Raw genomic sequence first — 13296 nt, 5'->3', positions numbered from 1 at the left:
TGCAGTAATGGGTCTGCTACTTGGAGACAATGGAATTTGCCAAAATCCACTTTTCAAGTCAAGTGTTGTGAATACTGTATTGTCCTTACCGATGGACTGTAAAATGTCACTAAGTACTGGTAAGGGATAATGGTCAGGAATTGTGACTTGGTTAACTTTCCTAAACCATCTTTCTTTGGCACAAGGAAGAGAGGTGAGTTCCATGGAGAGTACGACTCTTGAATAATACCTTCATTAAGCATGCCTTGAACTAATTTTTGAGCTACTTGACGCTGAGAATGAGGCAAGCGATAAGATGGAACATGGATAGGGCGCGTGTTAGGCTGAAGGTCAATATGATGCTGTACACGGTCAGTAACACCTAAAGGTTCACCTGGTAAAGCAATAGCTTGTCTGTGAGCTACAAGAATGTCATAGAGACGCTGTGCTTCTGCAGGAAAATCTGCAACTTTGACATGTGCCTCCAACTGAGTGATCAGTTCAGCTGAAGAGCAGGAACTAGCAGACTGTGAATCTACATCTCCTATCAAAGGTGGAGAATCCTGAAAAGAAGCTTCATCTATCACACTAAAGGAACACAGGTGCACGCCATCTTTAAGCGTAATGGACGAACCTGTGAGATTAGTGACTAAAAGCATCAGTAAGGTGACCACATCGCATGGTAGAGAGTGTACCTTCTAAAGCTAAACGCTGGATCCTGGCACTATCAGGATGTAAGATCACGCATGCGCCAACTGGGGCACGAAGAACACGCACTGGAACTTTAGTTGCTGAAGTAGGACCTATAGACTGGTCACAAACAATGACAGCCGCACAACAATCCGAGGAGACAGAACGTTTCGACTCCGGGGACGAAGGTGCTAAGTTTAACTGCAGGGACGAAGGATTCTGAGTACGCTGCGGTAACAGTGCTTCGTCAAAGGCAGGTAGACATGACTGTTCAAAATGTACGTGTGGTGAGGCAACTGTAAGAACAGAAACAGGCGAGTCTGAAGCATAATATGGGTGACAGCATGATAACGGGGAAATATTGTAATATCATGTTAAACTAACTCATCATAGCCAAAGAGAGCATCACAGTTCAACACAAAATTTGTTACTACAAAAATTTTACATCAAAGGTATAATCATGATTATGAAAGGACACAGGCAAAGTTACTGAACCAATAATATTGAGAGGAGAGCCTTGAGCTGCATGAAAAATCTGGTTCTCTTGTGATAGAGGAACATTATACAATTTATTAAGGTGCTGGTAAGCACGTTCTGTCAGTAAGCTACAGTCAGCTCCTGTATCAATGCAAACTGTGAAAGGAGAGCCATAAGTGTACATTTGCAAATAAAGACGTCGCGCCGTTGCAGCAATAACTGTAGGAATCGACGGGACTGGCATGTCTGAGAGAATGTCTACGTTATGGGAGGAGAATGCTGGCGCTGGAAAAAAATTGACTGTGGTGAAGACACAGTAACATGTTGCTGACGCTGAATGCGTTGAATTTTAAAGCATTCTTCAGAAGAATGATTACCTGGACCATGAATAAGGCAAGACTTAGGTGGTCTTTCAGGAATTGGACGCGACGCAGGACGTCCCTGCCGAGAAGACGATCTCGAGCGACTGGGCACAGAGCGTGTGATATGACGGAAGTCTTGAAGAGACTCATAGCGAGAAAGACTCTGAGCTGAGGGAGAACGCGCTGCATTTCTTTCATGACGCTGTCGCAAAAAACTACGTTTAATGGTATGTCCCTGTTTGTGACAGTAAGTACAGGCATACACAGCATGTTGCTTATCAGAAGCTGGTGCACTAGGTTGTGAAGTCTGGTTAGCAGAATTTAAAGGTGAAGTAGCAGTAGTGGAAGCTACAACGTGCACTTGAGCTGGATGTTCTTTTTATTTAGAAGCAATTTTGGATGAGAAATCATGTAGATTATCTGTCTGAGTGTATGTAAGTGTAGATGCAATTCTGCGCTCACTAGGGTTCAAAAAGTTAATATAATAAAGAAATTCAATGATATCATGAAATCGCTGCTCAGACATTGTACCATTTGTAATCCAATTTGAAGCTTTAAGTGAATCAACAGCAGCAGAAGCTAATTCAGCAGAGCGAGGAAGAGCTCTTAAGCAATTGAGGACATCAAAATTGTTAGTCATTGTATCTGCTCCGTCAAAGACCCACTGGAATGAATCTGGCTGTTGGGGCATACCAAATGCTTGTAAGAAATTTGCTCTGAAAGCGTTATAATCATAATTCAGGGTTTTAGGATTGAAAGCAGAAGTCGACATTAAATCAGCAGCAATAGATCCTGGCTGTAATTGAGAACGCACAAAAGAAATTTTATCAACACCTGAAGTGATGTTAGAGTTGCGAATACTGTCTTCACATTGTTGCAAGATTTGTAAAGGAGAATACTGAGAGAAGTCATCACCACCAAACTTCTGGATTGAAGGATCACGGTGTAAGAGTTTAAAAGATGGAGCAAGCACAGGGCTTTGAAACAATGTAGAAGGAACAGGAGGGGCATTAGCAGTAGTAGTAGGTGTTGTAGTATGTATGTATGTATGTATGTGTAATACTTATATTGCGCTTTCCAAAAACACGAAATGTAATTCTCAAAGCGCATATTATTATAGAAAGAAAAAGAAAAAAAAAAGAAATAAGACAGTTGATAAACTAAGGTAAATCCAAAAAATAAAACCTAGAGGGAAAACTACGAACTATTAAAATTAAAGAACAGATAAAGAAAACTTAAAATTACAAAACCACTATACACTGTAAAAAAAAAATGTATTTTTACAGTATTTTTCCCCGTAAATGCTAACAGAGAAATCCCGGTATCTGAGAATACAGTATACGACTGTAAAATATGGCGTGCATTTTGCTTGTGATGTCTTAATTTCTTCGACTGAGTGTTTGTTGACTTTTAGAATGCAATACTGTGTGTGTTCCGAAAGACTAGAAATCCTCATTTTCTTTAGATAGTATTTTATCATGATAAAATTAATTACAGGAAAAATCATGTAATTTGAAATACATGTGACTGTAAAATGTTGGAATGCTTCTCCTCTGCTAAGTGACTGTCTTCTATTTTTTTCTTTATGAATTACTTGAAATGTAACACTTACTCTTTGTTGATACACTAATAAACTTAAAAAAATGTTTTAAGTACTTTATTCATGTTTCTTCGCACGCATATTGTTTATGGCGACAACTGGCACGCTCCCAAAATTCTTACCAGATAGCGCTTTTGTTTGTCAACGCGCATTATTTTATCTTTAACATTTTTTTTTATATCAAAGGTGATGAGATAAAAATTCATATTGAAAAATGAAAAATCTCGAACATTCTTTGTTTCGGTTACTAAAGCTTATTTCGGTTACTTGTGGGGTAAGCAGTACTCGCTTGCAATACCAGAAGAATACCACAAGAGGCTGGAATATACTACTCGGAGACATATGCGGTAAGTAACAGATTTTTTTTTATCTCAGTTGATACTTTTAGTAGTATGAAATTAAGTAACTATGATAAGAACAGAACCAGCATAAGGATATTACAAGCGCATGGCGACGCTCAGCTGTTGTTTTTTTATTGTTTACAAAAACTTCGCGCCAAGATGTCTGGGACGACCAGGGCGGGCTCGTGTACATGTCTCATACGGGCAGAGTGGCGGGCAACGCGCATCTTACTGCAAGACAGCTACCCAACATTTGTCTCAGGGTATGTAGTGGTGACTGAATGGTTGATTTACCGTAGCTTGTATGCCATTTCAATATTAATGTGTCATTCATAATAATACCATTACTTGTAAGCCTTCAACGTAGCAAGCTTCCCCACCCCACAGCTTCACCGTGGCCACAGCCAACACCCCCAACAATTACTTGTCTGCCTAACGTGTAGTGCCAAGCCTCAGTTTGTATGCCATTTCAATATTAATGTGTCATTCACATAATACCAGTACTTAGTAAACTTTCAACGTAGCAAGTTCACCACCCCACAGCTCCACCGTGGCCACAGCCAGCCCCCAACCATTACCTGCCTGCCTAACGTGTAGTGCCAAGCCTCAGTTTGTGTGCCATTTCAGTATTAATGTGTCTTGTTCATATACTCACAGATACAGTATAGTAAGCTGTCAGCCTTTCACCGTAGGAAGCTTCCCACCCATAGCCACCCCTCCACAGCCACCACCCCTAACCACCCAACCGTTACTTTCCTGCATAACATTGTAGTGTCAGTCTGTTCATAAGCCATAATAGTATGCACTTTTGGGGGCTTTGGTGCTCGCCTTAAAGCAGAGTCTACTGGTCAGGGTGCTTGTATATATTTTAAATTAAATGTATGCTTCCAGTTACAAATGATTAGGGGTCTCACCTACCATCTAGGCAGGCTGTTCCAGAAGTCCACCACTCTTGAGAAAATTATTGGCTTCTGAACATAAGAATATTAAAAGCTAGAGGGCAAGTACATTTAAATTTAAGTACGTACTAGTTATTTTCGAGTAATCAGTTGTGACATGGATTCAGAGTTTGCATGTCCCCACTGTAATCATGTATCTAGGTCTATTAGAAATTATGGAAATCATTGCCTGTTGCATTCAAATGAATACAGAAGAGTTATCAGTTGCCCATTAGGGGGCTGCAGACGGAAGCTTTTCTCATATACAGGACTGAAGGCTCATATTTATCGTGACCACCAAGAACGAAGGTCAAAAAATCATGAAAAAAATTTGGCTTTGAGTCTCCATATGAAATTACAGTGTAAAACGCTGCTGTGCCAACACGTTTGTGATGCGATCAAAGATTTGTTAAATCATTTGAGACAGCACATGGATGACGGCACCAGGGTTCAGTGTCCATTTAATCAGTGCTCCAAAATGTTCTCAAAGAAGACCACATTTAGTGTACATATAAGTAGGTATCACAGATATCAAACAGTTAAGGACCTGCCAACTGAAATGATCTGCTCATCAAATTCAGATTTTTTTGGTGACATGTCGCTAAGCTCGGGGGATTCCACTACAGCAGAAAATGATATTCCCATAGGCCTATGTGAAGGGACCAGTGATGAGGAAATACAGACCACAGATGATTAATTATTTATAAGAAATCTTGCTTTGTTTTATTTAAAATTGTTGTCAAAATACTTGCTGCCATCATCGGTTATTCAGTGCATTGTGGAGGAATTTCAAAATATACACTCACTTGGGTTTTCTTATTGCCTACAGAAACTTACCACTTCATTAAAGCAGCTTGACATTCCTGAACCAAAAATTAAAGAAATTATAAATGGCATTGAAGAATCTGATATATTTTCTAAGTGTAACAGTGGACCATTAAGATCTAATTACAGTCGTAATAAATTTTTCAAGGAGACCTTTAATTACGTTCAGCCTCGGTGTCATTATCTGGGAAGGAACAGTCAGAACAAAGAGTGCACCTATCAATATATTCCAGTACTTGAAACATTACAGTGCCTTTTTAAGGACGAATCTGTTTTCAAAGAATACATATTAACATCACAGTACCAAGATCAAGCACACGGTGACTGTTGCGTCAGTGATATTACTGATGGGCTTGTGTTTAAGAGTAATGGACTATTTAAAAGTTATCCTAACTCTTTACGGCTTATTCTTTATCAAGATGCTTTTGAAATATGCAACCCTTTAGGGTCAAGTAAGAAAAAGCACAAAATTCTTGGGGTTTATTTGACGCTTGGCAATTTTAGACCTCATCTTCGCTCTGTTGTTGATAATACCCTCTTAGTTCTCCTGTGTAAAGAAGTAGACTTGAAGCATTTTGGCCATGATAAAATATTTCATGATTTAGTTGAAGATTTAAAGAAGCTGGAGAACGATGGGATTCAGCTACATAATGAAACTGTGAAGGGGACACTGTATTGTATTACAGGAGACAACTTGGGGTCCCATGGTGTAGGTGGCTTTACTGAAAATTTTAGTACAGTTGAACACTTCTGTCGGTACTGTACCATTACCCTCACAGAATTTCGGAGTGACCCTGTTTTTGTTGGTACACCGAGAACAGTGGAAAATTATAATGCAGCAATAAGGCATCTTGAACAAGAACACAGTGTTCTGAATAACATAAATGGTATTAAATTTAATTCTGCTTTCAATTCTTTGAAGTATTATCATGTTTGTGCACCCGGTCTGCCACCATGTTTGGGTCATGATATTTTTGAGGGTGTTGAAGATTATGATTTAGCCATGATTCTGAAGAATCTCGTCAATGTTAAAGGATGGTTAACGTATGCAGAACTCAACCAGCGTATAAATTTGTTTCCTTATCTTGGTACAGATGCTGCCTCAAAGCCATGTCAGGTGAATGTTTCTGGGGGTAGACTAGGTGGTCAAGCAGCACAAAACTGGTGCTTAATAAGGCTGTTACCTGTTATTATATGTGATATAGTAGGAACGAAAAATGAAGATGATCCAGTTTGGCAGTTGTTCCTTTTACTGCATGATATCGTGGAAATGGTATGTGCCCCAAAGCTCAAAGACTCAGACATTCCATATCTTTCTATACTCATCGATGAATATCTAGAAGACAGGCTATCATGTTTCCCGGACGAGAAACTGAAACCCAAACATCATTTTTTGAAACACAATCCGAAGCTAATTTTGCAGTTTGGTCCATTAATACACTTGTGGACATTGCGTTTTGAAAGCAAGCATTGCTATTTCAAAAGGTGTATTAGAAGTGCCCAGAATTTCAAGAATGTCTGCCAGACAATGAGTGAAAAACATCAATTATTACAATCCTATAAACAGGCCAGCCCCTATTTTCAACATAGAGTAGAGGTAACAAAAAGCATTCCTTTAATTTCAGATACATATAATCAAGGTATCCAAACAGCCATAAAGATGTGTTAGATTGCTGATAGTGCAGAAGTTAGTCTGGAAGTAGTAATAAAGGGCACTCATTACAAGAAGGGGCACTATGTTGTATTAGGTAAAAGTGAAAATGGCTTACTGTTTGGAGAAATTCAGTTCATTATATTGAATCCTTGTACACAAGTATACTTTTTAGTGCAAGAATTCAAGTCACAGCTTTCAAAAAGCTTACATGTATACACACTATTGCACAATTCGACACCCACTTCATTTCAGTGTATAGAGTCTTCAAAATTGATCAGTTATGTACCTCTTAATGGCTACAAGAAAGGAAAATCACTATTCATCCCACTCAAACATACCATATCTTCATAAGACATCATTCAATGAGTAAGGTAAGTTGAAGAAAATATTCATCGGGGACACCAGATTTTTATGGATTATAATATTGCTAAAAAAAAATACTATGGCATACTTAGGGATCCTTGAGAGTAATACAATGCCCTATACTGATCTGTATTCTAGGCAGTAAAAATATATGGAGTAATGGAACATGATTAGAAGAACGCAACGAAAGATTAAGTTGAACTGGAAACTGATCGTCAAAGTTCCGTACAAAAAACTGAGACGTGGACTTGAATTGGTGGTACCCAAGGACCATGATGGGTATGAGGCTGATCATAGTGATAGTGACGTGTGTAGTACAAGTAGTCGAGACATACTGATTTTGGGCCCTTTTGAGGCAGGTAAGTGCCAATTAATAAAATACTAATGTAATGGTAATTCTTGTACAGTACTCCCAATTACAACACACTTTGGACAGCACAATTCACGTACACCACTGAAGCTCCCCCCCCCCCAAAAAAAAAAAAAAGGAAAAGTACAGCACACACAGGTGCTGCACAGAACTGTCTTGAATGGTGCCTCAGGTCTGAAGAGTGCATCCTAAGCCGCATTTTACTGTTCAAGCCGCCGCAAGCCTGTCTATGCACGCTTTTTGGGGTCTGGAGAGAACGGTACGGCTTGCCCGGCTGAGGAAGGGGGGACAAGACGAACCAGCATGTTTACCAAGTTTATTATTGATTTAGGACAAAGTGCGCTGTAACAGCCACGCTTAAGAGGCATAAAATGTATAAAAAACATTTATCGAGCTACTAAAGGTCAGTTTATTAGTCAGAAATGTACAAAACTGAGATTCTGTATACGAAAAATTGACATATGGCATCGTTTTCTTTGTTGTCATTGATGCTGACGATGGTAATTTGTGCTCCAAAGAAAAAGCCTGCAAAGTTAGGGGCTATGATGCAGCAGCAAAGCAGCATAAAAGACTAACATGTACACCTTTGCCGTATTAAACGAATTTAGGGCATACGAAGCAAAATAATCCTCACATAAGGGCGCTTCTGCCATCGTTTGTTGTGGTGGTGAAGGTCGGCGGGAGAGTGACCAAGCCGACCAAGCGAGGGTCCCGGCGGCTTGGTGGGGTGCAAGCCAATCTTGGCAAGCGCGCTTGCGTTAGCGCCGTGAGAGAACACAAAACGGCACGGCTTGCCAAGATTTAGCAAGCGCGCTTGCGGCGGCTTGAACGGTAAAATGCGGCTCTACTATTGCACAGGACAACGTAGTCCAGCACACAGCTCTTCAAGCATAGATTGAAAGTGGCTTCACATGAGGCAACTTTCAGTGCTGACTAACACTGTTACATGCTTGCGGGCAGGTGCTCCCAATTAAGATTTTAATGTAATATCATCACATGGATAGGGCAACATTACTGCCACATAGGATTGTTTTGGGGCCATGAGCATGGTGGAAGTGCAAGGTGAACAAAGGAGAGAAACTCCTCATTGGATTTTTAGGATTATTTCTCTAACCCATATTTTTTTCTGTAAGATATGGTGTTTGTGTAGATATTTTTTGATGAAAAAGATTTAAAGCAGACTTAATATAATACTACTGTGTACTGTGTTGTACATGAGGGTACTGTACTTGCTTTATGAGAAGTTGTATAAATTATAAATTTACAAGTTTGTATAAAAAGTATTTATATAATTATTCATTCAGAAATATTCGTCATTGATAAAGTTCTGGAAAATACAGTTAACCCGCATAAATTGGATATACACTTTTTGGATATCAGATCTCTTAGACACTATGACCCTTGGACAAAATCTGGATATCCCGGATTGTAGATAGTCATGTGTGTGTGTCAGAGTTTCTGGTGCCAACCAGATGCCTTACGCTGAAACTCTACAACCGGGAATGGAAGCAATTTAGACACTAATTAAGCAGTACACACAATGACTTTAGGTGTCTTAAGTGTATGAGAAAAATGGATGATTTAATATTACAGTAATCCCTCGATAACCAACAGGAATGCGTTCCTCTGACATCCTGCCATATCTAAAACGTCGGTTATTGAGATCCAGCTTCAGTGTTTAAAGGGAGAGGTAGGTTCTTGTACATCTGAAACGTCGGTTATCGAGATCCATTTTCAGTGTTATAGTGGGGGGTTAGGTTCCTGGATGTCGGTCATCGGTACCCATTTTCAGTGTTATAAGGGGTTATGTTCCTGGACCATTGGACAGCCCAAAATTTCACTGTGCTGGGATTTCAGGAGACTGGTGTGGAGATCTGGGCAAAGCAAGTGGTTGCATGAGGCAAACAATGTCAGATCTGTGAGGGTTTTAGTAATTTACTCAAAAGTGTGTGTAGTTCCAGGGAAACAGTGTTGGATATATAGGGTCTGTTGTAATTGCTCGGGGGTGGTTGTCTGCTGTTCTGGATCATGGCATGGGGAGCTCCCATGTGGGAGCAGGCGTCGGGAAATGGATGGATGGATGGATGGATGTAATTTGAAGGTGTCGGTTATGTGAAGCGTCGGTTATCGGACCGTCACTTATCGAGGTATTACTGTATTTCAAAATGATAAAACAGTGAAATAATAATGGGGGTTGGGGGAACCAGAAGACCTTGGGTTTTCAATAGTAAACAGACTAGGAACACAGCCCATCGGATCTCTCATATTTTCGGCTATCTCGTATCTGCTTTTCCCCTGACTAGTCTGACTTATGCAGGTTTACTGTATACCTCAGAAGTGAAACTAAACAGGAATATAAATAATCTGGGAACCTCTTTCTACAGTAGACCGTCGACATAACACAAATCGGTATAAAATGTTCCATATAAAGTGACGTGTAAATTTAGGACTCCAAAATCTATTGAAAACAAATCCTCACTATATTATGCGAGTTGAATTTGTCGTTAGTTTTTCTTAAACACCCCCGTTGTGCTAAGTAAGACATGCACCCTTATTTCAGTACAACGCGATATCAATATTAAGCGAACTTTCCTGAAACCTATCTCGTGTTATATCGACGGTCCACTGTATTATCATATCCATTTTCTTATGTACTCTTCTTCATTCTAGCACTAAATGCTATTATTACTTTTTTCTGCACGTTTCGTTTTTTATTTTATTTATTTATTTATTTTTTTTTTTTTTTTTTGTCATCAGGGCTGTGAAGTATGGAGGAAATCAAGAATGCAGTTCAGAGTATTCTTCCCAGTCTTCTTCCACAAGTACTGGAGGAAGCGTGTGAACACCTTATAGGTTTAGGTGTTGAAACAGAAGATGACCTAAAGTATGTTAAGTCATCTGATCTTCTGATGCTGAAGGACATTCAAGTGCGGAAACTTATTAATAACTGGCAACAAGGTACAGGATTATTTTAAGCTAATTTTTTAAAATTTTTGCAGCAGATGTGGATGTTATCTACTCTTAGCATTTCATGAATTTGTCAGAGATAATATACCTTATGAAATAAACAGATACAGTCAAGATACAGAAACGCCCCAAAACCCGAATAACTTGGACTATGAACACTTTTTCTTTAAACTCTTGGAACTTAACATACAGGACTGCTCTTAACTCGTTTGTTTTCACTGGTAGAAAAATTTGCTAATAAATTTTTGCCATCACCACTTCTCACTTAAGGTCAATGCAGTTATAAATACTTTCATTTATATTTACTTTTTTTGACACTTTGAGTTTTGAGGTTTGACTGTACTTCCCAGGAAACTTAAGAGGCATCATGGTATATAGGTTTTCTTTTGATTAAATTTCAGGGTCCACAACATCTCAGAAATCACAAGAGACTGCTTTATCAGACACATCTATAATTTCTGAATCGGTTTCACCACCTTCAACCTCAGAGGAAGAAAGAGAAATAGCAGCAAATTTACAGCCTGGTGTAAATCCTGTTTGGGCAGATGAATTTGAAATACCATGGTCAAAATTTTCAAAGAAGAATCTAATGACATGTTTACAAAAGAAGTTAAGACCTAAACCATCAGCAAGAAGAGAGATGGTGAGAATTCTAGTTGATGAAATAAGTAAGATCTCTCAGAAGCCAGGTAAAGGTCACTAGCAACAATTGCACAAAAGATTGTGAAGACATATCCTCAATCTTTCCTAGATGAGATTGAAGGCACTCGTGTTGGTACTGGATATGATTCCCTTCTGAAACAATTGCAGTCACGGTTTGACAACATAAATAGAAAATCTGACAGTAACTCATTCAAAAGGAAACGTAGAAACTCCCTTGTAATGGAGGAGGAAGATGCTGTGAGAGCTGGTCCAGCCACCAAAATATACTTGCATGATAAGTATGGATGCATTAATTATATGCCGAGTGATTACCCAGATGGGGAATCAGAAAGAACACAAGAAGATAAGCAATGCTTATTAAAGCAGAAATACAAAGAAATATTTCATGATGATGTGGAATATTTGATGAAGGATACCTACTTTTCTCAAAGGCAAGACATCATACAAAGGAAAATGGATGTTCTTCATTTAAAAATAGAATGGCCTTATTTATTTGAGGCAGCAGGAATGTTCGTTCATTTTATGGAACTCACTGGCATTAACATAAGTGAAAAAGTAGAGTCTGCCATTGCTAGTAAGGGAGCACGAATTCTAAAATGGATAGAAGAAGAACCAAACTTGAATATAAGGAGAATTCAACAGGAACTTGTGCAGGCTAAAGGCTCTGTTGATAATGGCAATGCAGAGGTTGCAGCTATGATCTGTGCTGCTATGTCTTACCTAAATGAAAAAGAAGACTTTCTGTATGTATGTGTAAAGGTTAGTTTTCTATATTAATAGTTTAAGTTGTATACAAAAGTAAATACCATACTAAACTAGTGATCTAAAAAATTCCAGTATGATAATACATTGTGTGCCTCTAACAATGCGTAGTAGTACAGTACTTTGACAGCTGAGTTCTGGGAACTGGAAGATTTTAACCCCTTGAAGTGAACCTTCTCTGTGTTTGTTCGTCCATCTGTACCTGTGCGTCTCATCAAGTACCTGTCTGTCTCCATGCACCTGTATGTACGTCTTGTCATTTTGTCCATCTGCATGTATCTCTGAACTCTTTGTGCCTCATGTGCTCTATTTGTTTGTGTTGTTCTTGTATGAGTAATTTGTTATATGTTCCCTAAGTGTGAAGGTTTTTATTTATATTTATTTCTGTTTATTCATTTTTCAGCCAACTGCATCTAGGCCTGAACTGGAGAAGGATCTTCCCAAGACACCATGTTTAATAGGCTTTGGTAAGTTAAGCTTAAGGGTAAAAATGTCTAGAGGGAGGTGGGGGCGGAGTGGATAAGGTGGTGAGTGTGGGGTCGGACTGATGTCTACTCATGGGTTTGAACCCCACCAGTGCCACCTTGAAACTTTGTGTCATATGCTGAGTGTCATAAAATTACATGCATGTCACCCTGATACTCAAAATCTAGTTGCACAATGCACATGCAACAAAAATGAGTTTGGGGAGAGGGGCATGGATTTCTAAAAAGTGTCACTATAAAATCCTTGCCTGCACCACTAACGAGTCTGCCCTGAACAACATCAAAGGGCACATAATGCCTACCGGTGCACACGGGCTAGAACAAAGAAAAAAAATCCATTGTTACCTGTCGACAAATAATTTTCTTCTAAAATAACTTTACAGTATTCTTTTGAAACTGAGCAGATTGTTAATGAGCATCATCTACTTCTGTGGTATGCAGTTATAGCTTACATATTGAAATTAGTACATAGTGTTTTAAGGATGAAGAAAAAATTCCAGTATTTACAGTATGTATATTCCTGTCTATCATTGCAGATGCTTTGTTGGCATCAATCCAGAGCGGGGCAGCAAGATTGAAGTAAAGAAGCACTGCAAGAGACGCACCCAAGTCCATCCCAAAGTTCTGTCCCTGATTAATGCTATTGCTGATGTAGAGTGGAGGAGCTAAGTCCACAAGGTAATATTCATTACTTCTGAAAACTTTTTAATCTTTAATAATCTTTCGACTGCTCCCATTAGGGGTCGCTACAGCAAATCACTGTTCTCCAATGCGCTTGGTCTTCTGCGTCTTCCTGTGTCACGCCCACCACTAGCATGTC

General features: G+C 39.1%; 1 protein-coding gene across 1 annotated transcript; it reads left to right on the top strand.

Moving 5' to 3' along the window:
* Positions 1 to 10356: 10356 nt before the first annotated feature.
* Positions 10357 to 12006, top strand: LOC123500454. The gene is made up of 3 exons (XM_045249172.1): positions 10357 to 10557; positions 10968 to 11255; positions 11318 to 12006. The coding sequence occupies exons 1-3, from the start codon at positions 10368 to 10370 to the stop codon at positions 12004 to 12006; spliced, it is 1167 nt and encodes a 388-aa protein (XP_045105107.1). The 5' UTR covers positions 10357 to 10367.
* The last annotated feature ends 1290 nt before the right edge of the window (positions 12007 to 13296 follow it).

This window comes from Portunus trituberculatus, unplaced genomic scaffold (assembly GCF_017591435.1).
Source record: "Portunus trituberculatus isolate SZX2019 unplaced genomic scaffold, ASM1759143v1 PGA_scaffold_273__1_contigs__length_138927, whole genome shotgun sequence".
Classification (NCBI taxonomy): Eukaryota; Metazoa; Arthropoda; class Malacostraca; order Decapoda; family Portunidae; genus Portunus; species Portunus trituberculatus.
The sequence above is the reverse complement of the archived record's forward strand: the minus strand, read 5'-3'. Positions and strand labels throughout refer to the sequence as shown.

Excerpts from the sequence above, each read along its gene's own strand:
- LOC123500454 (XM_045249172.1), top strand. The coding sequence starts at position 10,368 with ATGGAGGAAATCAAGAATGCAGTTCAGAGTATTCTTCCCAGTCTTCTT. Across the intron at positions 10,558-10,967 it reads TATTAATAACTGGCAACAAG|GGTCCACAACATCTCAGAAA; the intron begins GTACAGGATTAT and ends ATTAAATTTCAG. Across the intron at positions 11,256-11,317 it reads TAAGATCTCTCAGAAGCCAG|ATGAGATTGAAGGCACTCGT; the intron begins GTAAAGGTCACT and ends AATCTTTCCTAG.